Source organism: Pipra filicauda, unplaced genomic scaffold, assembly GCF_003945595.2.
Source record: "Pipra filicauda isolate LSUMZ 115617 unplaced genomic scaffold, ASM394559v2 scaffold72_size3293161_pilon, whole genome shotgun sequence".
NCBI classification, from domain to species: Eukaryota; Metazoa; Chordata; class Aves; order Passeriformes; family Pipridae; genus Pipra; species Pipra filicauda.
Window position 1 is genome coordinate 1,998,403 of NW_024104898.1, and position 26,288 is coordinate 2,024,690.

Genomic DNA, 26,288 nt, shown 5'->3' on the forward strand with positions numbered 1-26,288 from the left:
CAGGTGGGTTAGTGCAGCACGGTAGGGAGCCACCACACCACAGTAAGCTTCTGGAGGTGGGAATGACAACGAGGTCTGATGTCCCTCCAGTTGAGCCACTAACTGTGCTGTGTTCTCAGCTCTGGTGGCAGAGGGGATCCATCACTGCTGGTAATGTGCTAAGAAGACCAGAAAAGACTTATGAGGGAGAGTAGGGTTTGAGGAAGAATTAGGCAAGGGGATTCTTCCTCATATAGAAGTGAGGAATCCCCAGGGACTGGGAGGCTTGAAAGAAAGCCAAGCCCTGGTGTCCATCCTAAAAAGCCTCTCTCAGGCTGGCCTCCTGGCTAGAGTCTAATCCACTCTGGGCAGTTGTGAGCCTCCTGCCTTTATCGGAGGAGGCTCTGGAAAAAAGCTCCCAGACACCAAACAACATGATTCTAAATCACGAGGAATGTGTTTCCATTCAAATACCTACCAGGCCTGTTTTCTGCTCCTGGGACAGCTGTGGAAAACAACGTCCAGGCCCTGCATGCTGTGCCTGCCCGAAGCCATACCCCTGGAGCAGTCATAGGCAGAGCAGCCCCCAGCCCAGCACAGAGCCAGGTGCCGTGACTGCAAGCAGCACTAAATTCCTGTCCCAGCAAGGATGTGTCCTTCCACCTCCCCACCTTGGCTGGCAGCAGCCTGGCCATGTCAGTCACAATTCATTTCAGGTAAAGCGGAGAGTATTTCTAGCCCGCACTGCTGGTCGCTGTGAAGAGCAGTATTTGCCAATCAGCAGCAGCAAGACTGAGGGAGCATGGCGGGAGGATGGGTGGCACAGGATGGAGGTGGGAAAGTTATGCTGCCAGACCCTGGCAATGCCTGGTGAGACAGCGAGGAAAGGGTCGAGAGCAACTACGTGATGCTTTGCAGGGAGAACTGATCTTATTAATAAAAGCTGCTTCTTCCCAAGGCCTTGATAATCTCTCCTGCTGCAGATTATTTACAGCTGTGGAATTTAATACTCGAATGAACAAAGCTCTCTGAAGCAGCGAGGCAGCGAGTGGACTGTTAACCCTTCTGCATGGCACCAGGGGCTTTTGGCTTGGGTTTGATGTCTCAATGCAGCTGAGCCATAGGTTGCCACAGCCCCACCAGACGTCAGCACCTACGAGTCCAGCACCCAAGCCAGGCTGAGACCTTACAGAAAGTCAATACAAAGCCCATTCAAATGCCTAGATTCTCTTAACTAAAAAGGCAGGCCAGTGAGTAGTGCTCAGAGGCAAAGCCTGGGCAGGGCTAGGGGCTGTGTTGTCAGCGAGTGGTGCTACATTACACCACCAGGTAAGCACTTGACCTTATAGATATTGGGTCAACAAACTCAGCCCCCAGGCTGAGGATATTGTCAGCCCGAGCTATGTTATCCACCCCTCACATTCAGTGTCAGGTGTGTGTGAATCTGAGTCAGCTAAGCCCTGGGAGCCTTGCTCCAGGTTTGCGACACCAGCGGGGACACAACTACAGCACAACACTTCTGCTGCCCTCCCTGGGACCAGAAAGCCCAAGGCTAAAGTACATGCTTTAATGTGCTCTGCAATGTAACCCTTCCTCACCTTGTCTTGGAATTTGGTGCATCTCAGGAGATGGGTACAGGAACCATCAGACTTGACTTATTGCCTGAATGGTCCCTTAGATACAGGTGATTTAGAGGGGGAGAGAATGGGGTGGGCTTAAGGCACAGCCTAGTGAAAGCAGACGTCAGAGGGATGCACAGGAAGGACTGGTTAATCACACAGGTTTGTCCCACCAGTGCCTGAGCCTGGTTTGAGTGTGTTCATTGCTGAATGGGATGGGCAGAAGAAAGCACCTAGGGTAAGGGGTGGGCTGAAGGATGGAGAAAGAAAGGCAAACACCAGGCCTCACGCACATGCTAAAATCCACTGACCACCCTGTAACAAAGTGGCAGATTCTGGAGCCATAAATGCAGCCTGATTTCGATCTACAACTCTTTTAACATTCCTGTACTTCAGACATTCCCATACTTCAGACATTCCCCAAGGACCACACAAATCCTTGTGTCCAGTTCTGCACAGTTTAAAGGGTCACAGTAGCATCCCTACCATAAACTACATAACTATAATCCCCAGACACTATAAACAGTCCCTATCCACCCCATCTTGTCCCTGTAAGAAAAAGCAGAGCTATGGCAGAATTCAGGTGGGGTCTGTTGTCCTCAGTCAGTAAAAGTCTGGCTGCTGAAGTGCAGGAAATACAAACCTCTCACACCAGCTCACAAGTTCCTTGGGGTAGTAGTCCATTTACTTCTTAGCAGAACCTGGCATTTGCACGCTGCCAGAGCAGCCTATACCTGCCCTAAAACCACAGCATGTGCCTCCGAGGTTATGCAGCCCCTTTGCTTTTGACTTGAACCCCTGTCCCTACAGTCCCGCTCCCTCCGGTGTGATGCCATCTGCCAAGGGTCTCTCAGGGCTGTTCAACCACCACATGCAGGAGAAGCTGGAGGTTGTAGAATGGAGTTCAGTCCAGCCTCAGGTAGCCCAAAATTTGCATGGGACAGCCCATGAACTCTGTATTTCCTCATTCTTAAGGTCTTAAGGTTTGCTCAAATTTCTGCAGAAACAGAAGATACTACCTACCACCTCCACTCTGCATTGGCAGAGTGTTTTGCCATTGAGTTTGCCCACAAGCAACACAGGCTGGCAAAGTGGAGACACCAGCAGTGAAGGACCTTGGGGACTAGGGAAAGGACAGATCCTGCCCTGCAGAGCCCGACAGATGCTTGTAGACCCTCTTCCACAGGCAGGAGGCCAGCCCGATTTCCCTCTCCCTGCCAGGGAGGTCCCCGTGTCCTCAGCTCACCCCACTGCAGGTGAGGCCTCCTGGGGACCCATCTTTCCTCCACAAGGCAGAGCTGTGGCAAAGTGTTGGACTTGTGAAGCCAGTTAAACCAGCTATTTACTGCTGTTAACATTATGAAACACAGATTGGAGGCTTCTAGAGCTGTCTAGGGCCTCCTGAAGAAGGGCTAAGAGCCAAACATAAGGCTCAGAAAACAAGGGCAAAGATAACATCTACCATCCTACCACCTCCTCTCTTTACTTTATCTACCCCTCCAAGCAATGAGTTTTGTGCCTCCAGTGAACTGGAGCCTTTCCAGATGCAGAGAGGGGATCTTAGGCCTTGTTTTGAAGAGAAAAGTAAATGTAATTAGGAGCAAAGCTCAGGTGGCTGGGCAGCACACAACCATTTTCTTTGCTCCAGTCATGCGTGAATGCAAAAGCCCAAAAGCTCATCCTGCAGAAGTAATAGCCCCTCCTGCATTGGAGATGGGTACCACCTTCTCAAGCCTCCTGTGCATCCCAGACAGTTTGGACCAGATCATGGGGAAAAGTGTGAAAGTCAGGACAAAACAGCAGCTTGAAGCATGATGACAAGAAACACACTCTGGCCTGTTCAGCTTTTGCTATCCCTGGTGAAACAATAATGAGTGGTCTGCTGTTGTCAGTGCCTCTAGGGAGCTTCTACTGGGCCAGCAGCATGGGTTAGGCATCACTCACCCCACTGTACCTCCCCTATCCTGTCCCAGGATAGGGTGCCTGTTTGAGTGAGCAGGACCAGGCCTGGCAGGACCAGAATGTCAGGGAACACCTGAGCTCTTCTCACCTTCCGAATGCAGGAGGTGGAACACTTTCGCCAGCAGTACATGCCACCCCAAATGCTTGACTGCTGCTCTCTCAATTCACAGAACATTCCTCATTTCAGAGCCAAGGGACCACCATGATTTTCAATTACTGCACCATATTGTCCCAGAAATGTGAAGAAGATTTATTTTTTCCTTATCCAGGGTCAGCTTGCAGTCTTACAAGCTAGAGCAACAAATCCTTTAATCCTATAATATGGGAAACTACATTGGGATTCCATGGTCACAACTGGGGTCCATCAGGGGAAGAGATTTGGTTCAGAGACTGGGCCACGTGGCCACGGTTGTGAGCTACATGATGGCCCTATTTGGCCAGGGGTGGACGTCACAGGATGAAGTTACCATACCAGGGAGGTTCCAGCTCTCAAGGGCAGAAGGTCAGCCACCATTCATATTCATACTGGAGAGTTAGAGCAGAAGTAAGGAAGTCCAACAAAGCATTGCCCAAGATTAGAATTTTCTTGTGATAGCCCAACCCTAGCTCATTCGTTTTCCTGCCCTGCCCTGGTAGATCCTGGCAGAAAGAGCAGCTTCAGGGCAGGTAGGCCCTGAATGCAGCTTCCCAATTCCCCACAATCCATGGGCAGTCTGGGCTACAGCTGCTGTAGGTCACCACTGGAAGTACCCCCGGTACCCAGGACAGGATGTCAGCTGAGCCCTTCCCAGAGCTGCAGTCCTTCATCAGCTAGGACGCTGGCAGAGCTCACCCCTCCACACCTCCAGGCAAACAGAGGGCTAGTCTCACTGTTAAGGAGCTGTGGGACCACCACATCCTGGCCTTGGCCCTGAGGAATACTCACCAGTGCCTGCCCCACCACACCCACAGCCATAGCTATGAAGAGCAGCTCATTTGAGCTACAGAACGAGCAGGGTCTGGGGTAAGGCCTTATACCAAAAGACCTCGGATGTGCTTCACAGCCTCTGCCTTAGTCCATGTTGTACCTTCACGCTTGCATGTTTACTTTTAAAGAACCACATTAGGTTCATAGAGTTTACAGCCCTCAGAAATTTTCAAATCAAGCTCATATTTCAGAGGCCCAAGTGACAGCCTGTCTCTGGTGTCTACACCACAATAACTGGGCACATCACTTCCCAGTGTCTTGGTGAGGGCGTTTACTATTCATACTGAGCACACTCACTCTAGCCAGCATGGCGGTGAGAGTCCAGGTTCATTTTGAGCTCTGTTAAGCAGTGAAGCCCTGGAGCAATGAATTCTGTGGAGCAACTTGTGCTTTGGGTAAAAGGAGAAATGAAAAAAAGCTAATTTTATTTCCTCCAACAGCCCTTCTGATTGAACGTTGCTTCTGCACTCTCAGAGAGGGTGAATGGATGTGCCTGATGTCCTTTCTTCACATCCTTCTTTTCATCCTTCTGTCATGAGCCCTCATTACTCTTCCTTCTCTCCAGGCTAGACACTCCTGAGCTTTCCAATTCTATTTTTTTGTTAGAGGGTCTATCTGCAACAAGCCTAGGAAAATTTCCATCCTCTACCCCTGACAGCTTCTGAGATAAGCTGACCAGCCCAGCATGCTCACTTGAGGCTTCACCACTGCAACAGCATTAAGACTCGATTCAGTGTCATTCACCTCCCCATTTCTTATGTCGGAGAATGGGAGAAACTACTCAGAAAACAAGTTGGCAAGGCTGCAGTCAGTGCTGACTTACACAGGGGAGAGCCCTTTGAGCAGCGACTGCACAAGTTTCAACCTTGGGGCTCTGCCCTAGCAGTGGTGCCAGACCCAGCCCCGTTCCCTCACTAGCAGCTCTTTGCCCCCTCTAGCCCCTCTGGGTTTCCCGGTACAAGTGTCTAGCCCATACAGTCTCCCTGATGGACACTCTTCCCCTGCCCTTGTCTATCTTGAACAGTAGCTGCAAGATATAAACAAGCAAGACCCCAGGTCCAGCTGTTTCCCTGTCCTCTTTGCTCTCCCTGGTTCATGCTGATCCTAAACAGCACAGCCAAGTCCAGATGAGAAGCAGACAGCTAAAAAAATGACAATCCTCAGTTGTCTATCAGAAGGGCTTGGCAGGGTCCTGCTGCTGCCTCTGTTAGCAGCTGGAAAATGCTGCTCAGCCTGCATACCTGAGGCTTGGCATGCCTTTCCCTCAGGGAAGGGGATTTGGCATCTGCTCTAGGTAAAAGGCCCTGGCAAGGGGTGACAATGCATTTTGAGGGGTTGCTTTGCATCAGAAGAGTGGCCCAGCTCGGGGCTCCCAGGAGAGCCAGGCTGTGCCTCCCTGCTGCCCATCTCTGCCCCCTATTTTGCAGCAATCCATGAGCCAGCTGGGCAGGGCATCATGTCCCTCCTCTGCCCAACACAGGCAGCTACCAGCCCCATAGGAGTTACAGTGCTGCTTGCAGACCCATCTTCCCAGTAATTTTCCTAGCCCAGCTCACCCTCACTAAAACAGTGACCCAGATGTGACCCTGACACCGCCGGTAGCTCAACAACCCTCCAGAGACAAGGTTCAACCTCAGTCAGAGCCCCTGGCTTTCCCAAGGGATGAGGTCAGGCTCAGACACCCCAAAGTCTCCATCTTCCTCCTCGCCAGCCATGGCTCCACTGCCCTGCTGTGGGTCGGAGGCTGGGGAACATGCTGACGAAGGGAGATTTTGTCTCGGCGCGTCAGTCAGGCTTAGGGGCCCACCGAGCGGCGGGGGCCATGAGGGCAGGCTGCTGGGTACACCATCACACCCACATTGCCATCTAGCCTCCTGTTCTGGGATGTGCAGCTCGCTGCCCTCACCGTTGCCAACCCACTGTTGCTCGCTTTAAACCAAAGCCCTGTTTCTGGCTGCATCACCCCCACTTCGGCTGGGGTTTCAGCTATCTCCCCTTTTTCCCAGCCCCCAAAGTCACTGCTTGCCTCCCCCAGCTGTGGGGTCGATCCACACAGCTGGCACAGGGCCACGAGACAGGGCTGCCTGTCTCCCAGTCATGGTCTCCAAGCAGATGGAAGACATCAGCTCCCTGCTGCATCCTTCCACGATAATCTGTCTCACCCACTTCCTTTCAGGGACACCCCTTCTCACAGCCAGTTAATCCCCAGTGCTTGCCTGTCTCTTTCCAGACCCCAGTCCTCACCAGAGAGCCTCATCACAACTCTTTTCTGAGCAAGCATGTCCCCAAAGGCTATCTCTCCCTACCCATGCAGGATGCTCTAAGAAAAGACCCCTCTTCCCCAACCCCCATGGAAGAATGTCTGGACACAAAGTCCCCACCATCACCAGATGAACAGGCACCCTCTGGGGAGCTTCAGCTGATGCAAACCCCATATCCAAATGCACAAGAGTAGACACTAACCCAGGGACCCAGTCAAAGCTGACCAGGGAGGCACATTTGCAGTGGGGCAAGAAGAGCCTAGGAGGACTCTGCCTTTGGTTTCCCCATCCCTCTGCAGTGGGTGGCAGCTCCCCCAGAGGCTGCTCAGATGAGGGAATTCCCCCTAACCGTGTCTCACACAGAGAAATGTTTCCATTTAACATATAAAATCATGTTAATGGCAGAATAATAAACATAAACAGGGAACAGGGGAGAGAATGACATTCTGGCAGCAGCTGAGACAGGTATTGTTTTGGTTTATTTTCCCTCTTCTGAGGGAACCATCCCACCTGGCTGCAGCCATCCTTTAATAAAAGGACCTGCAGGAAGAACTGCTATGCAGAGGAAATCACATCTGCTTTCCTGGTAGGATGGATGCACAAGGAAAAACCTCCTATTTGGGCTTCAGGCAGATCCCAAAGAAGGATGCCACAAGCCAAAGCCCAGGAAACCCAGCAGCTGCATCACTGCCTTGCTGCTCAGAAGGCAGCAAGGGTACATCTGGAGAAGAGCAGAGGGCAGCCTGGAAGTTGAAAGCAAATGGTTATCATCCCCTAGGCCAAAAGAAAAGAGAGGATCTGGAACTGAGGAGTCTTGAGCAGGACCTGCTCAAAGAAAAAGAGAGAGAGCCTGGAGAACCCACATCAGCCTGGGCTGCTGGCAAGGCCCAATCCACCTGCACAGGCTCTGCAGTCAGAGCAGCACTGGAGCAGTACTGGAACAGTCAGGGGCTTGACTGTCTCACAGCCCTGGTGGAGCCAAAGTCAGTGGGATGGGTGGGAGCAGGCTAAGGGCTCATCCACAAGACTGACCCTTTCCCCTAAGAGAGATACTGCCACAGGCAGCGCCTGGAATTTGCCAAGCACAGAGCTGTGGCTCTGTGCCAAGCACAGGCCAGGGATTTCTGCTGAGGTTATGTTCCTCATGAGGCAAGACAGGTAAAAACTGCAGGAGACGCGCTACAGGATATGCTTAGCTTAGCTGTCTGCATGTCTGCTTATTAAGCTCTGAGATTAAGGATTTAGTTCCACATATCAGTTTACTTAGAACTAAAGCATCACTTCACATTTCAATCTCAAGTATGCTGCATTGTCTTGCCCACTTCCTCTCATGCCCTCTCCCCATGACCTCTTCCTCAGAAAAATGTTGGAAAGTTATTAGCAAATATTCTGTGAATTGTTTAATATCCAAACAGCAGGATCTGTGCATCCCATGAGAGATTCATAGCCCTTATGATCAGGACAAGAAAAACAAGGATTGTTTGCAGGCCCCCAGGTCCTACTGGTAGATGCTTTGAAAGTGGAGTTGTTGCCAAGCAAAAATCTCACAGTAAAACATCCCTTTACATGTGTTATAAACCAGGCTAGCTGGGACCGAGGTATTCCAGCTTAGGATAGACCCCACTTCCACTCTGCTAACAGACTTTGCACAGAAACAAATACCCCATACAAGTGCCATTTGAAACTCTACTTTCCAGTGCTGTGCTAGTGGAAGCCATCTTCTTCTTCTGTTCTCAAAAGGATTTACATTGAGGAAGGCTGAGTTCCTTCTATCTGTCATAGGCAGGAAGGCCATGACAGACCTTTCAATTTGCTTATGATTTGTTTATTAATAAACTATAGAAGTATTTGTTTATGTGTTTATCAAGGCTGGAGGAGTTTCAAAGGTTGTAGAAGGTTTTCTAAAGCAAGACTGCAGAGCTGTTGAGTGGCATAAACACTTCCCCTAAAAATGCATAAAATCATGTACTCTTTTTCTACTCAAAATACTTTAGTCTACTACTGGGATGAGCTTTGAAAAAGCTAAAAACCACACCTGAAGTGGGCTGTGAAGATTTATCCACTGACGGCAGGGCACAATGCTGCCTTTCCCACCTCTTAGCCAAACTCAGAAAGATTCAGCACCCTGTAGCCCTTGCTGGTGCCAGCGTTTATCCCAAAAAAATAAAAAAGAGCACCAGGAGCATCCCATGCTGACCCAGGAACAAATTTAACTAGGGAAAAAGGCAATGGATAATGTCTGAGACATCAGGCTGTGCCATGCCCCTGTGACACAGAAGCAAACCCCACCCAAGGGAGGGAGGCCAGTCATGCTTATCGTGGTGACTGGCACGCAGAGTTTGTTCGCTGTCCCACTTAGAAAAGTAGCATAAACACCTCCTCTGAGCATGGACAGCTCTGGAAGTTGACTGCACTCAGATAGGCTGGAAACACTGACTTCAGGTGAGCATCTGCTCTGCTGCTATGCCAGTGGGCAGACACCTATGGAGGAGGCAGGCTGAGGGCTTAAAGGCAATGCCCACAGGGCTCAGAGGACTCAGAGCAGCAGACCCAATGTTCCCTGGCCCATGGACAACAGCGAACAAGGAACGTGCTGCCGGCAGCAGATAATTCTGTTTTCCCACAGAACTGAGTTCACAGAGAAGTTTTACTGAGTGGGACAGTGCTATAACTTAAAGGTTAACGCTGAAATTATAGTATCATCTTTTGTGCATTACCTGGAATAATGGAGTTCAAAGGGATCCGGGACTTGCCTTTTCCATGAGTGATGTGGATTTCACAGTGGGAAGCATGGGGCAGATACATCTGCAAGGAGTAACTGGCGTGGAGTGTAGAATAGCTCAGCACTGCACTCTTCAGATCTTCACACTGGGGGCAACGTAGTGCCAAGGTAAGGAGCTTTCCCAGCAGAAGAGAAGGGCAAGGCAGAGCCAGCCACCACAGCCACCAGACCTGTGAGGAGTCAGCTCGATGGCCTGAAGCTGGCCAGACTCCTGCTGACTGCACCCCCTGCACCCTCTTCCCCAGCACTGCTCTATCAAGGACTGCTCTGCCCCAATGTCCCTTTACCGGCCATGAGCACGAAGTTTCTCTGCTCAGCTCCACAGAAACATAGCTGTTTGGCTCCTGGATCACAGCTGGCCCTGAAAACAACACTAGCATTTGCCTGCTGTTGTACCTGAGCTTAAGAAGCTGGACAACAGCCAGTCTCACCAAATAACATCACAGACAATGTCTGACAACTGTCCCAAAAAGGAATACAAAAGGAAGGTTCTTTCTGTGGACCTTTCAATCTGAACTCAGCCCTTGCATTAATCGGAGAACACAATTTTCAGAGGTTGGTCAGGTGGAGAGCACAGGCTGCATCTCAAACCCACCCCATTCAGCTCCCCTTCCTACCTCTGCATGCCCTGTTCAGCCACACGCTGCTGAAGTTGTAGGCCACCATGTTCTCCTGATTCTGATTCCTCCTAAATACTTTTCTTAGGAAAAAACAGAGAAACTAATCTTATTGAATGTCCCCAAGGCACCAATAGTTCATTTTGTATCTCTCCTACTCTGTTACTTGTGAATCCATTTTGTAGACCCCAGTGTCACTGGACCAGGGACTGAACTTTGTGTCTTGCTCGTGGGGAACTGGGAAAGGCAGAAATAGGGAAAAGAGAGCATAAGCAGTACAGAACAAGGATTTTCATGTTCTCATTTTAATGATGACAGACCAAATTAACACCACAGGAACAGTAAGGGTGAAGGACCACTTCCCAAACAAACTGCAGATGTTCTGTGAAATAAATCAACCTTCTTTTGGAGAAAAAGAAACTATTTCAACATTTAAACTAGTTGCTTGTAATTCTTAAATAGAAGGAGAGACTCTTGATGAACCTCAACTTTTTCATGTTTCATCAGTTTGTAAAGGAGGACCAAATAACATCTACTGTATGAAAGGATATAACAGGATTGCTAAAGAACTCTCTTAGCTTTCACACAAAGTTGCGGGCAATGGCCAATACTTTGGAGAACTCGCCTTCTTTCCGTCGCAGGATATAGGGTATTGGTGTTTTTATCCTAGTCCCGATTGGATTTCCGTTATCTTCTATGAGTACCACATTGTTGGAATCAAACCTAGGTGTCATGGTGGGGCCAGGCATCTTGTGCCCTACAATTAAAGCTTTCTTCTTTTCTCCTTTGATAGCCAGGAGGATTTTATCTCCTACTTTGCCAACTCCGGTCTTGTTATACACGTGGATACATTTTGGTGGCCGGTGGTAGGACGTGTTCCCCAAGGCGCTGTTGTCCACCACTCGCACGCGGGTGAGTTTCTGTATTGCTCGGCATGCTCCAGTGGTGCTAGCATAAGACAGGAAAGAATGAGAGACAGATCTCCTCAATAATCCTTGAGGAGAAAGGGCAAACTCGGCACAGAATCTTGTCATTACACAAACCACTCGGAAGGCGCCAGCAATAAATACATACCATATGGCTGACACATTGACTGCGTTCAATGTGCTCTTTGAAAGCCAGATGCTACTTTGGGCTTTGCACACTCGTCACTAAATGTCAAACATAAAACGACCGTTCTCCTCTGAAACACGACTAAAAGATGGCGTGAAGAGTGGCTTGCATTTCATGGGCTCTTTAGCAACTGCAGATGATTCAACTTCAATTTACAAGCAAAAAAATGTGCTTGCTTCTGTTACAAACAGCCTGCAGGAAGCTAAGACTCAAGTCAGGCTCTTTCAATCTTGTACACATTCCCCAGCAATAAGGACTTTTATGACCAATCTTCTTTTTAGTGAAGTCTGTGAGGGTCTCCCATTTTATTCTGCTCTCAGTAAGATCTCTGAGGACCTGCTGTGGCTGTGCTAAGCTGTCACCAACTAGAATCTAAGAGATCATCACCTTTCCCATGTGGGAGGAATCCAGAAAGATACAGTCTCTTCTGTATCTGTTTGCTCTGTGGGATTATCAGAAGCAAGGAACAACAGAAATAAACTGCACAATACTAGTTAGATCTGACTCAGAATATGCTTGAGAACAGCAGGAATAAACTCCCTTACAGAAACCACTATTCTTCTATTCAGTGAGCTCAAACTTAAGTGATTTGTTGCTTCTCTTCAAAGGACACCCAAACACAGACCATTGGAAAAGCAGAAAAATCCTTTCTACTGCTAAACAACTGCTTTGCATTAAGGTATAGAAACATGCTGGCCAGAGCTGCAGGAATGCCAAACTGCTGTCAGCTGAACTACTCAGTCGACAGCATATGGAATCAACCTAATCATTCACCTTGTTTTTCAGAGCAGAAGCTTGTACAGTAAATAAAGACTAATAGGGACCATCATCCCTTCCGGAAGATGAAGGGCCTGTATTTGCAAAGCTGCCTAGAAGACAAGCACCAAACCTAGTGTGGATGGACATGAGTTAAAGCAGATATTTTTACACACAGTGAGGGAAGGCCAGCTGAGTCAGTTTGTGTTAGTCTAACTGCTCCAGAGGTCAAGCGCTGCCTTACAAGATCTGTTTTCTGCAGCAGAGGCATACCCCTGCTTTCCTGTCTCTCTCAAAAGTCACTCACCTCTGCAAGCAGCCACTCCCTCCCATTCCAACCACTGGCAGGGACTGTGGTATACCACACTCTCCTCTGCCTGCTGTCTGTGGCTGCACAGCAGGGGAGACAGAAGGGAGGAGGCTGGAAAGGGAGAAGTGTTGTCACAGGAAGGAGAAGGGAAAACCTAGGTGGGACTGAGTGTCACACTTTGCTACACAGAAGTAGCAAAGAGCTATGCAGAGTACCTGCACTAGGAGTACCTTTTCTTCTTTCTTCATTTTTGCCGTGGGGAGCAAAACTCCACCCCAAAAGAAAGGCTTCCCCATTAAGAATGTTGAAGTCCTGCTTATCTCTATGGACTGGACTTCGCCTCAGTCTTGCTGTCTTTTATATATGTTTTAAATGTCTACTGGCCAATGCTCTCATGCAGCCCACTTACAGAGAAAGCCAGGAAGACTTGGTCACCTCCTCGAGTTAGCTCCTGGGACTATCACATAACCTAGCCCTGAGCATTGTCTTAATCGCCTCTCTAGACCACAGTCACGGGAATTACTATCCTCATCCTTTAAACTGAAGTCCTCATCCTTCAAAGAGTTACATGCTAGAGATTCACCATACCAGATGAGTGTATTGTGGGATTAGGCTCTAAGCTTTGTACAAGGTACTGTAAAATATGAAGTCCATAAATTTAAGAAGCTTTAAATGCCTTGAGCCTGGAACAAGAAACTAAAGAAAAATAACAAAATACACACTGTTAAAGTATGAGAAAGTAATTTTTCTGATTATTTTTGTTCTAAATAACTGTAAGGATAAACTCTTGAATAATTTTAAGGATGTAATTGGGTCTGCATCAGCAGGAGCTGGCTTTTTTGCACGTCCATCAGAAACACAGACACTTTCAACTTCTGCTTGCAGGCCCATGCATTGCTCTCAAATGCTTAAAAGCCTCCCTACATATGAAAATGCAGAGTTCAGACTGCCAAGAATCTGTAAAAGTAGTGTTTGGGCCTACTTTTCAACCTTCAAGTGAAGGGACAACTCTGAGATTTTGTTTATTTATTATATTATTCATTTGAATTACAAATACTGTATCTTATGCTTGACCTACTTAATAGCATCTCTTTCAAACAGGAAATGCTCTGAAGAAAACAAAAGCAAAATCTGAAGATTACCTGAACTGTCGCTGGAGCACAGCACTGCTTAGATGGGTTAAGGATAAAACCAATCGTCTATTGAAGAGAGCCATGTGGATTCTGGTAACAAACCTGCATAAGAAAGAAGAGAATTATGAACTCTGGAAAATGGATGGAATTTGGTTTGCTTCCTTTCCTTTACGTGAATCACACACCAGAGCCTCAGCACTTATTTAAAGGCTGCAATCCACAGCAGAGAGTGGCAGCAGCGCTCACAGCATGCTACAAAGCAGATCTACAACCTCTGCCTGACTTCAGGAGGCAGTGTAATTCAGACATATATACTACAAAGCTGGATTCAGTATTACTGCATTGCAGTTTCCTATGCACAAAGGTAAGGGCCCTTCTGTGTGCACTGTGAATCATGTAAGAAGCAGGTTTAGAATTTCAGATGTAAACTAGTTTAGTGGCTGTGGTGTCCAGTAAAAGCCATCAAGATTACTTGTAAATGCTACCAGAGTTACCTACAAAAACAAGCAAAAATCCTGAGATACTCTGCAGACTGGCATCAGAGCTTTAAAAAAACATTTGCCAGACAAGAAGCAAGTCAGAGCTCTGCTGGTAAGGGCACGCTCCCTCTTAGCATATAAAGGTGTTTAGCAGGCTGTCTTTGCAGACCACAGCATCACTGCTGCCAATCTTGCCCTGTTCAGGCTGCCTGGGGGAACAGTTCCCTGTAACTTTATAGTGCTCACTCAACCCAGAGCGAAACACCACCCCCGAAAGCAGCTGAGTTGGGTTACTCCGACTGAGTACCACACCCTGACTACACCTGACTACATCTACAGCAGTTCCCTAACCTCATTCTGTCAGACTGACGGGGACCAGCTTGCATGCACAGTCACAAAGGCTTATCTGAACCTGGATCACTTTCCCAGACATCATTAGGAAGCACTGACCCAGGTGGTTATGCTGGCAGATCCAAGTGAATGGAGAAAACATAGATCTAAAGCCAGTCCTCTTTCAGGCCAGCTCAGGTACAGCTAAGACTTTGCACCTGACTGTAACTACTGTCATGTGACAGTACTGCTGTGACCTTGGCAGTGTAACCAACACAGACATTGCTTCTCTCCTTAAAAATCCATTGACCTCATATCTCTCTTTGCCAGTTCTGATGAGTTTTGGGCCAAACTATAGCAATACATCATAAAGCCATTTTCTTGACTTTTATTTTAAAAACAAAGCTTAGCTTCTTTAGAGAGAAGAAACTAACCAGAGCCTTGTGACAGACGATGCCACAGCTCTTCTTATTACAACCAAGTCCAGCCTAAATCTTCACTCCCTCTTTCATTTTTTTTTCCTCCAGTGCATTTGCTTACTTGGCAGCTTTTCTACAGAACGAGTGTTACCTGAGAGCAAGATGAGAAGCATGAGAGATGTGCACCACAGCAGCTTTGAGCAGCATTTCCTGAGCAAAGCACACGATGTGTGGCAAACCATCTCGCCTGTCTTGCAGGCAGGTTTGGAAGAGAACAGCAACAGCCAAAGCTTAGATTTATTTACTAAACAAAGCCATTTTTCTGTGGGGTAGATCACCAAATGAGTTCAGGGCTTTCCCACACTGTCCCCTCTCTGAAATGAGACTCCAAGAAGGCTGTGTTTATGCCACAGTTCCTTACCTAGCTGCATGATCCTAATGACAGCAAGGCCCTGGGGCATTTAGAGTTCTTCTGCCAACCAAGGTCCAATACCTGGGCCTTGCTGCTGCTTGGATTTCTGAGCAAATTCAACTCTGTTGACTTGCTTAAGCCCACAGTCTGCCTTTGTCTTGTTCTGCTCTTGGGTGTACTGTCTCCCCATATGAAATTCAAATCCAGAAGGTAATACTGCTCCTACCTCCTCGAGAATCACACTGAGTATTTGGATCCCCATACAAAACCCAAACAAGCAGCAGCAAGTCAGCCTCTCTGGTGTCCTTGATGGGTGCTTCTTGGGGAGTCCAGCTGCTACTGTCACCTGTCTCTATTTTCCTGGCAGGCAAGGTGGCCTTAGTGGCTGGAGAGGATGGGTCTGCTCATCCTCTCCACTATATAAGACCAATAGGAGAGGTCTGCTGGCTCATGGCAAGGCACGCACAGGCACATGCTGTCAAAGGGACAGCAACATCAGGACCAGCATAGCTAGATACGCTAAAGGCACATCTAAAATGTCCTAAAGTGCTGCTTAAACTCTGAACTCTCTCCTCGTTCCTGGGTGGAGTCACTGGTTTTTTCTACCCTATGGCAGCAGTGAAGGTTTGAAGTTACAAAACTACCAGGAGAAGCATCAAGAGCATTAAATGTCTAAGGACTGTTTATTTTTCCAGATGACTCAGTACCCCTTTCTTAGCTAAGAATTATTTCTCGGCACGTTAGGATGTGTCACAAGCTAAGAAACTTCACATGATTGATTATTTGGTATGAAGCATCCTGTTAGGAACTTAGTAAACAGGGGGGATGCTTCCAATTAGCAGGAAGGTTCAGGGTGGAGGGAAGAGAAAAATGCATCTGTGGCATGGAGTACAGCATTCAAAGGTGCAAGTGGGTTCACAAAGAATGAGTCATAACTTCAGCTATCATAACATGCCAGTTTCCTTTCTAGAACCGAACAGCCAATAGTTTGGGTCTGTCTCCAGGTGCTCCTCAACCAGACCCAGTCCCAACTTGCTCCCTCTTGACCTTGATCTCTCCTGCCCCCAGTTTTCCCCTCTGTGAAGTGGCTAATTACTAAATAACTAAACTCCAAAGGGCACAGAGGCCCTTCACTCTGTCACACTCGGTGCTGCCACACGAACACTCCAAGGTGGTGCCAAAATTAAAGAGCCTCTATAAATTGATGACAGCCATCGGCCCCAGCGCTCCTGGTGCTTTTCTCCTTCCCAGTGCACATGTTGCCTCACACCAGTAGGCCTTAAAAAGGCTCAGAGGCTGCACTTAGCACAGGCACGGGGAATGCATGTGACTCGAGTATGCTTCTGAAGGTGGCTCTCCCCAGGTCATCAGGTTTCAGTGCTCAGGGACGTATGGGAAGAGTAACACCTTAACCTTCAAGCACAGGAAAATTTGCAAGAATTCCCAGTAGTCTTGCCCGGGAGTATTGCCCCTGTCAGTATTGCCCAAGTGATACAGGAGTGCAGCCCACAACACCCTGGGACAGGCAAAACACCACCACTGCTTAGTACTTAGTCACTAATACATCCCAGACCAAGGATTTATCTTGGAAGGGACTTTTGGAGGTCACCTAGTCCAATCTCCTGCTCAAGCAGGATTAATTCCCAAGTTGTTCATGCTAGGCAAAGGCAGTATTTAAATGGACACTGTCCTCAAATGAGAGGCCTAACACAAAGATTGATATAACATTGACCACTCATAGCTGCACCAAAGCAGTGATAAAGAACTGTGCAGAGAAACCTCTCTCCCAGTTCCTACCCTGCTGCAGTGGCTCTATCTCATAGTTAGACTAATTTTTTTAAATCAGCATCACAGAGACACTTGGCCCCTCTCCATATATCTGTTAAAAGTTAGCACAGACCTCAGACAAGAGCTCAGAGTAAGATTCGGAAAGGGGTGAAGAATTTGTTAATCAAATATTCACTAAAATGACCCAATTTCTACTTCATTAAATAAGTCTGAGTACACAATAACCTGCTGCGGTAAACACTCTCTTCTCAAGGGCCCTTCAGTCTTACTGCATTAAATGCAACAGACTGACATCGAATTCCAATACTGCACAACAAAGAACTCTTCACCAGTTATAAACCTCTGGAAGTTATTTATCCACTGCACCATTTTGAAGTGCTAAAGCTATCACCTTCACTATTTTTTCTTGATATTAAAGAGCTAACTTATATTTACTGCAATTTTTAGTTGTTTTTGAATGGAGAAATTCTGGAAAACTTCATCCTAGCTAACAGAATTGGGCCGCATACAGTATTTTCGTCAAATGTGTGCAAACACATGAGTAGATCACCTCAGGGAACTGATATAAAGCAAGGGCATCTTCCAGATAAGGAGAGCAGGATTACGTACTCACTTTGAATGAACATCAGGGCACACAGTACGAAGAAAGGAAGACCTGTGTCCCCCCATCACACATTTCCAGCACCTCCCTTATGCTGGCTTTAGCACTTATGTAAATCAGACAGTTTTCAGCTAGATCAGTTCCCTGATCCAACTCAACCTGTGGCCACGTGAATGCTGGTGGCAAAACACAAGACTGGGACTTCTCCTTTCACTGCCAACCCAGGCTTACGTGGTGACAGTATCTCCAAAGAAACACAAGGAGATTTGGACAAGAAAAGGACCTCTTTCATTAGAGCACAAACACCAACGTGCTTCACAAGAATGGTCTGCATGAATCTGCACTACTAACACGGCCATGGGAGCACTGAAAAGGTCTGTGTCTGAGCACTCAAGAGGCCAGTGCAACAGCTCTGACCAAGGTCTTATCAGTGGCGCATATCCTAAAAACCATTCCTACCCTGCCTGCATCCTAGGGTGAAGGCAATTTTAAAGAGTGCTGTTGCCTAGCAATCGAGTATTACTTTCCTTTTTAATCACAAGTTTGGAAACTGACACCTGCTCCCTATATTCCCAAGACCTGTAGTTCCATAACCATTCGGCTATTTCTTTTCCTTCTTTCTGCTAGTAACTCATCCACAAAAATAGGCCCCATGGAAAACCAATGGATGTTGCAAAGCAAATGCTGAGGCCTACTACCCAAGAGCCTGCTGTCAAATGCACAAAATAAACCAGGGAAAAATATTCTTCACTTTAATAGTAGTAGCCCGATCTGCACAAACAGTGGGGACCAACATCACCCTTTATCCTTCTAAAAGACCAAAACAGACATACTCCAGGCACCGTAAAGATTTGAACTGCATCTGTCATCCATCATTAAAACACAGGAAATAACCCCAAGACAGTACATGCAATGCAAATACCTAAACCCCTACTCTGCCACTGCAGGTTTATTTATAGACCAGCTGCCAGGGTGAACTACAAATGTGAACTAAAGGACTCAATCCATTCACAGCTCTCCTCATAAAGGAAACAATGTGATTAAGGGCTGTGTGTTAAAAATACACAAGCTATTCATTACCAAGACATAACTGGCTTTACATTAATGACAGACAAATAGGCCAGGAATCACAAAGAGGAATTAAGTCTTTTTTAACTCTGTTTATGAATAGGATTAGCTATTAAACAGGATATTTATTGATCCAAGCTACCATCAGAAACTCATTATAGGTACATGTGTTAACAATTTGGAAGCAAAACAAACCTCATTTTCCAGACGATAATCAGGAATGGCAGATAAAAAGAGATCTGAATACCTTTAAAAGAAAACGTACTTTTGATATTTTAAGTATCCAGAAGTCCCAACTTTTGTAAAGTAATTATGGCACTTACTGTTTTAGTATTCAAACACCTAAAGCCATTCTATATATTCATATTCACAGCACTGTACTAAAATAGGGAGGGATTATTCCCAGTGCACCACCACAAAATTAAGCTACGGAGAGGACAACTGCCTGTGCGAAGTCAAAGGAAATGAGCTGCAGAGCAGGTGCTGGGTTAACCCCAGAGGCTCTGCTCAGGTGTGATCTGTGGGGCTCAAGGTGAAGCCCAGAAAGGTCCCTCTCTGCCTTTGGAATTACATATGAATTCAGAGAACTAGCCACACTCCCATACCTTAATGCTGCCCACAAATGTATCTTTACTAGTTTTAGAAGTACTGAGGTCTCAAGAACAGGACAATGGTGGAAAGCCACAAGCTCAGATTCTGTTCCTGGCCCTGACCTGCGTGACCACGAACCAACCAGCAAGGTGCCCAGATAGCAGTAACCATGCTGGGGGGAGCTGGGGCAGGAAGAATGACACAAACAAGAAGGAAGAGAAGGTGGGCAGCTGTGGCTCAACCATAAAAAAAAAGTCAAGAACCCCTGACCTAGGCTAGTTGTTCACAGAACAAAGAGCAGCAGTGGCTCTGGGCCTCCCTGATAAAGCTACACCAGAAAAGCATGCCTAATAATGACAGAGCTCAGGCTTAAGAGGAATCTGACCTGGAGACAAAGGCATGTTTGCATCGCAAGGCAGCACAGAGCTACCTGCAGCTTTGCTGGCACAAGCCTCGTTTCTCACTCAGAGACTTCCCAAAACGTGAGAAACTTCCCTAAACTCGGTTTCTCTCCTTCCAAACAAGACCCTCCCAGGTAAGCCTGGAGAACTCTTGAACCAGGTAAGTGAAGACAGCTCAGATGAGCATCTCTCTACTGCTGTTAAAAAGGCTGGCTGCCCACCTGCCTTTACTACAGAATTATTCACACTTTTAAGAAATCTGTCACACATTCTTCTCCCTCAAATTGCCTCCCCTTACTCACAGGACCCCCAAAGGAGCTTTTTGGAGAACAACCAGCAAAGCACAGAGTAGTGCCCACACTTCCCGAGTCCCCATGCCACAACGCGAGTAAATGCCACACTTGTCAGGACACAGGAATTTCGGTCCTAACTTTGCTGCATGACTACTCATACCCACATAAGCCTAACTCCAGCAGTGCAGCCCCACATGAATTCTGAGCAAAGAAACTCTACTCTCTGAAGGACAAACGAGCAGGAGTTTCAGAATTGGGTTTTCCTCCTCCCTCCCCCAGGCCATACTGCTAGGGCGTGGACTGCAGCCCAAGGGAGCACAAGGTGCTGTTTTCAGTCATGCCATCTGCAGAGCGCAAGCGACACAAGGGCTCCAGGCTCGGCACAGCCCAGGCTCCGGCTCCCAGCTGCTTTCTCGCGGTGTCACCACTCTGCTGCGTCACGTGCCACTCAAACTTGCCCCGTGCATCTTCGGGGAGAGAGTTTCTCAATCCCTTCAGAGCAGCAGCCCACGCTCAGGGTTTACACGTTCCAGGCTCTGTGCACAGAGCATCAGGGACACCCCGCAAGAGGCTCCCTACGAGGGGCGGGCGGCAGGGCCGGGACGCGGGGGCAGGCAGGGCCCGGCCAGCCCCGGCGCCGCAGAGCATACAGGCGAGCATGGCCACGGCACAGCCCCAGCGCCCGGGGGCTGAGAGGGGCTGTCCGCGCCCCGAGAGGCGCGACCGCAGGGCCGGGTGAGGGCCTGGCGCAAGCGCCGGAGGAAGGCCAGCGCGCCGGGCCAGGCGGGCCCAGCACTGCCCCGTCGCTGGGCCCCCCCTTCTCCCGGGTACCGGCCCTGCCAGGCGCTACAGCACCGCAGCGCGCTGCGCTTCGCTCCCACCGTCCCGTCCCGTCCCGTCGTTCCCGGGGTCACCGCGCGCACCTCCGACGGGAGCGCGCGCCCTGCCGCCGACCGCAGCCCGCCGCGCGCACGCGCGGCACCGCCCCCCGCGGCGCTGCAGGGCCGGCGGCTGCGGGTCCCGCCCCCGCCGGGGCCCCGCCCCCGCCGAGCGCAGCCGAGCCCCGCCGGACCGAGCCGAGGCGAGCCCCGTCGGACCCAACCTAGCGCAGTCGGGCAGTCGCCGCTCGCTGCCGAGCGCGGCGGGGGGCAGCGCGGTACCGCAGCGCCCGGCCCAGGGGGAGCCCGTCCGCGCCTGACACGGCCGCCGGTAAGCGAGCGGGGACCTGCGGCACGGCTGGGGGGCGCGGCTGCCGCGGCTCCTCTAGGCCTGGCGGGGGCTTGCCGGCGGGGGACGGGGGGGGCGGTCGTGGCGCCGAGGCCGGGCCGGGCCGGGCCCCAGAGCCGATGCGCGGAGCCCTTGTCGGGGGCGGCGGGGCGGGGGGCGTCGCTGCCATCTTGGGGCGGAGCGGGGCGGGGGGCGCGCCCGGTGCGGCGCCCGTGCGGCGGCCTGGCCTCCCCCACCCGTCCCCCAGGGCCCGCTGGGGCTTCTTTCCGCCTCACAGGCGCCCGTCCTTTGCCGTCCCTCTGCTCCGCGGCTGCTGGGTGCCGTGGTTTGAGCACCCCGAGGGTCACCGGCCCCCTTCCCGCGGGGCGGCACCGGCCCCGTCTCGCCTGCTCTCGCCGCTTTTGTGCGTGCCCGGGGAGCTGCTGCTGCCCCCCCCTCCCTGCCGCTCGTCCGGGCGCCGCTGCCATGGCGAGCAGCAGCGAGGCAGCAGGGATGTTTCGAGGGTTGGAGTGTCGAGCAGGTTTCTGATACCGCCCTGCTTCTTCTACCCTGGAATACTTGGCGAAGGGCTGTCGGATGGGGTTCGTGTCCCTGGCCAGGTAGCCAAGCAGCCCCTTTCTGCTCTTGTCTCGATTGCCAGCCCCTCCGCATCAGCAAACCATGTTTTTATCTCCTGTCCTAGAGTGCGCCCTGTATGTAGCTACCTGCTGGAGAAGGCATCATGCCAAAAATCTGCAAGGTGGCTGCAGTCAACCTGGTGTCCATAGAAGGTTTGGTAGCTCTCAGCTGGATGGAGACCATGTGTTTTGGGGTTCTGAGCACCTCCCTCCCTTGCTCTCCCTATGAAAGTAGTTAGAAGCAAAAGGCCTATCAGTGTGTGTTCAGGGTGGCTAATTTAGTTGTGCGTAGTCCTCGAGGACTCCCGTCTCCCCTGGATTTGTCTGTTACTATGAAAGTGTCCTGCTCCATCACATCATGCTCTGGAGTAAGCACACATGGAAAGCCAGGGGTTGCAGGGCAGGAGCATCCCGTTAGCAGCAGTCCCATTAGCAAAGCCACTGAATGGTTGCATGGCACAAGTGCTCCTTGGATGATCCTGCAGATGCCCCGCCTGAGTGTGGGACAGAGCCTTTGCAAGTGTATTGCAGGAACCAGTACCGTTCCCCTCCAAACACTCGTGCTGTATGGTCCCTAATAGCTTTATATTCTCTTAACGCTTCTGAGAGAGTGGAAAGCCAACCACTCGGCTCCTAACTGACTCCAGGAGGACTCTGTTCAGGCCAGAAATAGCAAAGCATTAAGGACTACTTCTAATGACTGCAATTAGCTGGTGTCTACCTAGGAAAGGCTTTTTTCCTCTCGAGCCTTTTAGTAGTAGGAATCCACTATCTTTATGGGGAGAGAAGTCCATTCTACAGTCTTCGCCTGGATACCATAAGAGCAAAATAAACATGAAAGAAGATGCCTTTGAGGGGGTTGGGAAGAGGCTCTGGTTTGGCTCATAAGTATGTTTTGTTGCGCTAAGTTTGCTCTATTTTTGTCTGTTCCTGTCTTCAATAACCTTGGAAAGAACTGAAGCTACTGTATTTTCTGAGGGTGTCGGTTTTCTTGTCAAGAAGACGTTGCCGTGAGGCTTTGCAATGTTCCATTTTTTTGCCCTTTGACCAGAGTGCAGTGCGACTATCCTGAACTGTCCTGGAGCCATGAGTTGAGCCAAGAAAAGAAAAATACCGAGTGTGCTTTGCTTCTTGTTTGTTTGAGTTTCTAAAATTTTTTTCTTTCTGGGTTTTTAAAATATCCTTGGTTATATTTTTTAGCTTTCTTCAGCAACAGAGTGGGTTAGGAACTTGCTCTGAGGGTTTTCTAATACTGTTTTTGTAAAAAAAAAAATATTCATGAAATTATTTCATTCTTGGAACTAGAACTGTCAGAAAATCCCAGGTAGCATAAGGTTTGCAATAAAAGCCTGAGAGCTGGCAGTGCCAAGGCCCTGCTTTTTGTCTGTTGCTAGTTACACTTTCCCTGAGCCTCCTGTCATGGTGAGCCTTGCAGCGTCCTGCCAGCGGCTCCTCTGACACCCTCCTGTCCATACTGAGGGGCAATGCCAGCCTGCATCCTTCCTATAAGTGCCCCATCCTGGCAGCCAGGGTGAGGCTGTATGCTGAAGTCCCAAGGACTCCGCAGGCAGCACCTCCCGCTCCCAGGAAAGGCAGCTGTGACCTGCGTTGTGTCTGACGTGAAGCGTGCGCAGCCGTGGGGTGCCGGCTTCGTGAGGGAGGAGGCCCTGCATGTAGGATATTCCGTGTGCGCTGCTAATTGCAGGCAGTGCTGGTTATGGATACTGTGCATGATTTGCATATCAAAGCATCTGAGAGCTCTGCCGTGGGTAGGGATGGGCAAGGATGATAAGGATTGCTGGAAGCTGGGGCCAGATCTTCCTCGAGGCTTTTCGTGGTAGGCTGAAGATGAACGGAATGTTTGGAAAATGGAGTTTGTCTCCATGTCCTTGAGTGACAGCACCGTAAAGGCTTTTTTAATCTAGGTGCTCCTTTTCAGGGGTTGGGAACCAAGCAGTTCTTGGTGGCAGGGTACTCTGCTTCCTGCTGCTCCTGCCACTGAGAGCTTGCTGGGCAGCCCACAGTGTTGAGCCTGGGAGCCGTCCCCTCTCCTGGTGGGTCCTGCAGCAACTGGCCGGTGTGCCAAGCCCGCTGCCTCTTCTCCATGCTGCCTTTCACACAAGGAGGCAGAGGCCCAGCTTGGAGCTTTGAAGCAAAGGAGCAGGTTTGTTACTGGCTGAACTGGCTCTGCAGGGTCCCAGGCCTTGCCTGGTGGCTCAAGCGGCATTGAAGGGGGGACGGGGAGCGGCAGAGCCCCGAATGGGCCATGGCTTCTGAGATGCTGCGTGAGTCAGAGGAAGATTTGCCTATGTCTGGTCTCAACACAGCTGTCTGCTGTTCCTCCTTATTCTGGAAATGAACCTGGGGAGCTTGGAGCTTGCTTGTAGGCTGAACTGCAAACTGAAATGCAGATTTCCAGGAAGGGAGAGGGGTGGGAGGGAGTCCCTGCATCCCTCGGCCACTTTGATCTTAGCAAGTTCTGATGCTCTAGCTCTGAAGGACCACACTGTGGGGCAGCTGGCCTCTCTGAAGGTAGCTCTACGTTCATTGTGGGAGTGCCTGCGGCCTGGAACTGCAGCCCTCGCCCCGTCTCCTGTGCCTTGTGCAGCTCAGGCTGTTGCTGGGAAGGACTGCTCACCTCTCTGTCCATATGGGGACTTGATTTGTGCAGGAGCTGCCTTGAGCATGGCCTTCTTGGAAGTCTCTCTGCCTGCAGCCTTCATCCTGTCAGCAGCCCTCTGGTTTGTTCAGGGTAATGAGTTAGGGGGCAGGCCTGATGCACTGCCTAGAAAGTTGGTTAAAAGGAGAAAAATAAAAATCAAGAAAGGAAAAAGAAATGCATGTGCGTACACACTCTGCAACAGAGAGAGGGTGAGATGCGTGAAGTCAGTGCCGAGCTTGTAGAGCAAAGGCTTACGGCATGAAATGGCTTTTCTCTGAGTCTGCAGGCCTGTGGTTGGCACTGCCTTCTCTCTTCATGTCCTTCCAGCATGGAGCTGGGTGTCTGCCCTCTGCTCCAAATACAGATTAGCTGCAGGAAGCCTAGGACTCGCTTGCTTGTGAGATGCTTGTGAGACTTGCTTGTGAGATGCAGAACCCTTTCCTCAATGTTTTTCTGCACAGCGCTTGCTGACCATTACAGGGTTATCTTTGCATGCTCCCTATGTGTTCCCAGCACAGTGCTAAGCAGTGCTGGAAAGGCTTCTGTTCTCCCCATGGCTCTTGCATGTTGGTGTTACCTGCCTGCCATTCTTCCTCTGGTTTTCAAGTCCCTTCCTCCCCTCCTTCATAAAGCCAGGCCAGGGAGTGGAAAAGCTTTCCCAGTATCTCAGTGCTCTTCTCAGGCCAAACTCTTAGAGTGGCTACACAGCTTATATGAGCAAGATAGGGCTATGCTGGCATAGCCCACTGCATCTTTTGAGCAAAGTCTCCTGTTCTTGATGTACTTTGGTGTAATTGTTGATGCCAGCAGCCTTTGCCCTCATGGTTATTGTGCTGGGAAGAGAGAGAGGTCTTGTTTTATGCATGCTGTTTTTCCCCAGAGAAATTAGCAGTTGGTAGTACAGGTCTGGCTTAAAGCAAGGTTTCGAAGATTCCCGTTTGTGTTGGCTGTTTGTGCTATTGCATTAAAGAAAAGGGCTGGATCTCTTAAGGGACTGTGTTTGAAAGGTGACACATTGCATCAGCACAAGAGAAAGCGGTCACAGGCAGGATTCATGCTGCCTGTTTTCAGTATGTTCTGCAGTTGATTTCCTGAACCACCACAGCCATCGTACCTCTGAGCAGCAAGCTGAAAAACCTCCCTGCCTTTCTCTGTCTGGAAGAGTGGCTACTGCAGACCTTTCCTGTCCTTCTGTTCCCTCTCACCTCTTAGAAGGACTGTATGCTGCCAGAGCTACTTGTATCCCTTCCTTGGATGTGCTCATCCCCTCTGCACCCCTGTAATTCTGTGTGCAGAGCAGTTGCTTGCTCTGACACCCTCTTCCCTTTCCCCTAGGGATGTCATCACTGGTTTCTGTGCAGGTCTCTGTTCCCAGCTCAGTGCAGAGCATCACCCTGCAGACACCCAGCTGCCACCAGTGATGTGACCTCTGGCTCTGTCACGCCAACAAGGAGATCATGTGGTATTGCCTGTGGGGAGATGTTGTGCTCTCTTCTGTTGACCAGCATGGAAGAACTGCTCTGACAGGCTCTCTTAAATCATCCAACTGTCTCCTGATGTGTTGCTGACATGGGTCAGGGGGAAGAATGCTACTCTTACAAGTGCAGTTTCGCATGAGAGTGCATTTAGTAGGAGAGCTGTGTATTGGCCTGGCCCTGCTTTTGCCAATTAAACAGTGGCTTTTAGTAGACTGTTGCAAGTCCCTTCAAAGTGGGGGGATGAATCTTGGCATGATCTTGTACTTAGAGGAAACTCAGATGGCAGCAGGCCTCGTCTTCTGCTTGAAATGATTATCAACATCTGATGTCTTCTGCTGGAGGGTAGAGAGTACTTGGCAGTGAACCAGACTGGGGATGGTCTCTGCAGATGGCCTCAGGATACTTGGGCTCTTGAGCCAAAAA

The 26,288-nt window shown here is 49.6% G+C and overlaps 2 protein-coding genes across 3 annotated transcripts in view; one reads left to right on the forward strand and one right to left on the reverse strand.

Annotated features, from left to right (window-relative positions):
• Positions 1-10,474: 10,474 nt before the first annotated feature.
• Positions 10,475-20,584, reverse strand: MRPL14 (mitochondrial ribosomal protein L14). The gene is made up of 2 exons (XM_027735110.2): positions 13,509-20,584; positions 10,475-11,135 (listed from the first exon to the last, which is right to left on the reverse strand). Exons 1-2 carry the CDS (start codon positions 13,580-13,582, stop codon positions 10,769-10,771), a joined length of 441 nt encoding a protein of 146 aa, XP_027590911.1. The 5' UTR covers positions 13,583-20,584; the 3' UTR covers positions 10,475-10,768.
• Positions 20,585-20,936: 352 nt separating this feature from the next.
• TMEM63B (transmembrane protein 63B) overlaps positions 20,937-26,288 on the forward strand; it is a 48,154-nt gene continuing 42,802 nt past the window's right edge. Inside the window, exon 1 of one of the 2 annotated variants that reach the window (XM_027735000.2) lies at positions 20,937-21,090. The gene's annotated coding sequence lies outside the window, so the exon portion shown is untranslated. The remainder of the gene's footprint in view (positions 21,091-26,288) is intronic. The other variant, XM_027735001.2, reaches the window with a different exon arrangement.

What these genes read in the sequence shown, in the direction of transcription:
- MRPL14 (XM_027735110.2), bottom strand. Translation starts at nt 13,582, where the DNA reads ATGGCTCTCTTCAATAGACGATTGGTTTTATCCTTAACCCATCTAAGC. An exon ending in GTGCTCCAGCGACAGTTCAG is followed by an intron (nt 11,136 to 13,508) that starts GTAATCTTCAGA and finishes GTCTTATGCTAG; the next exon opens with CACCACTGGAGCATGCCGAG.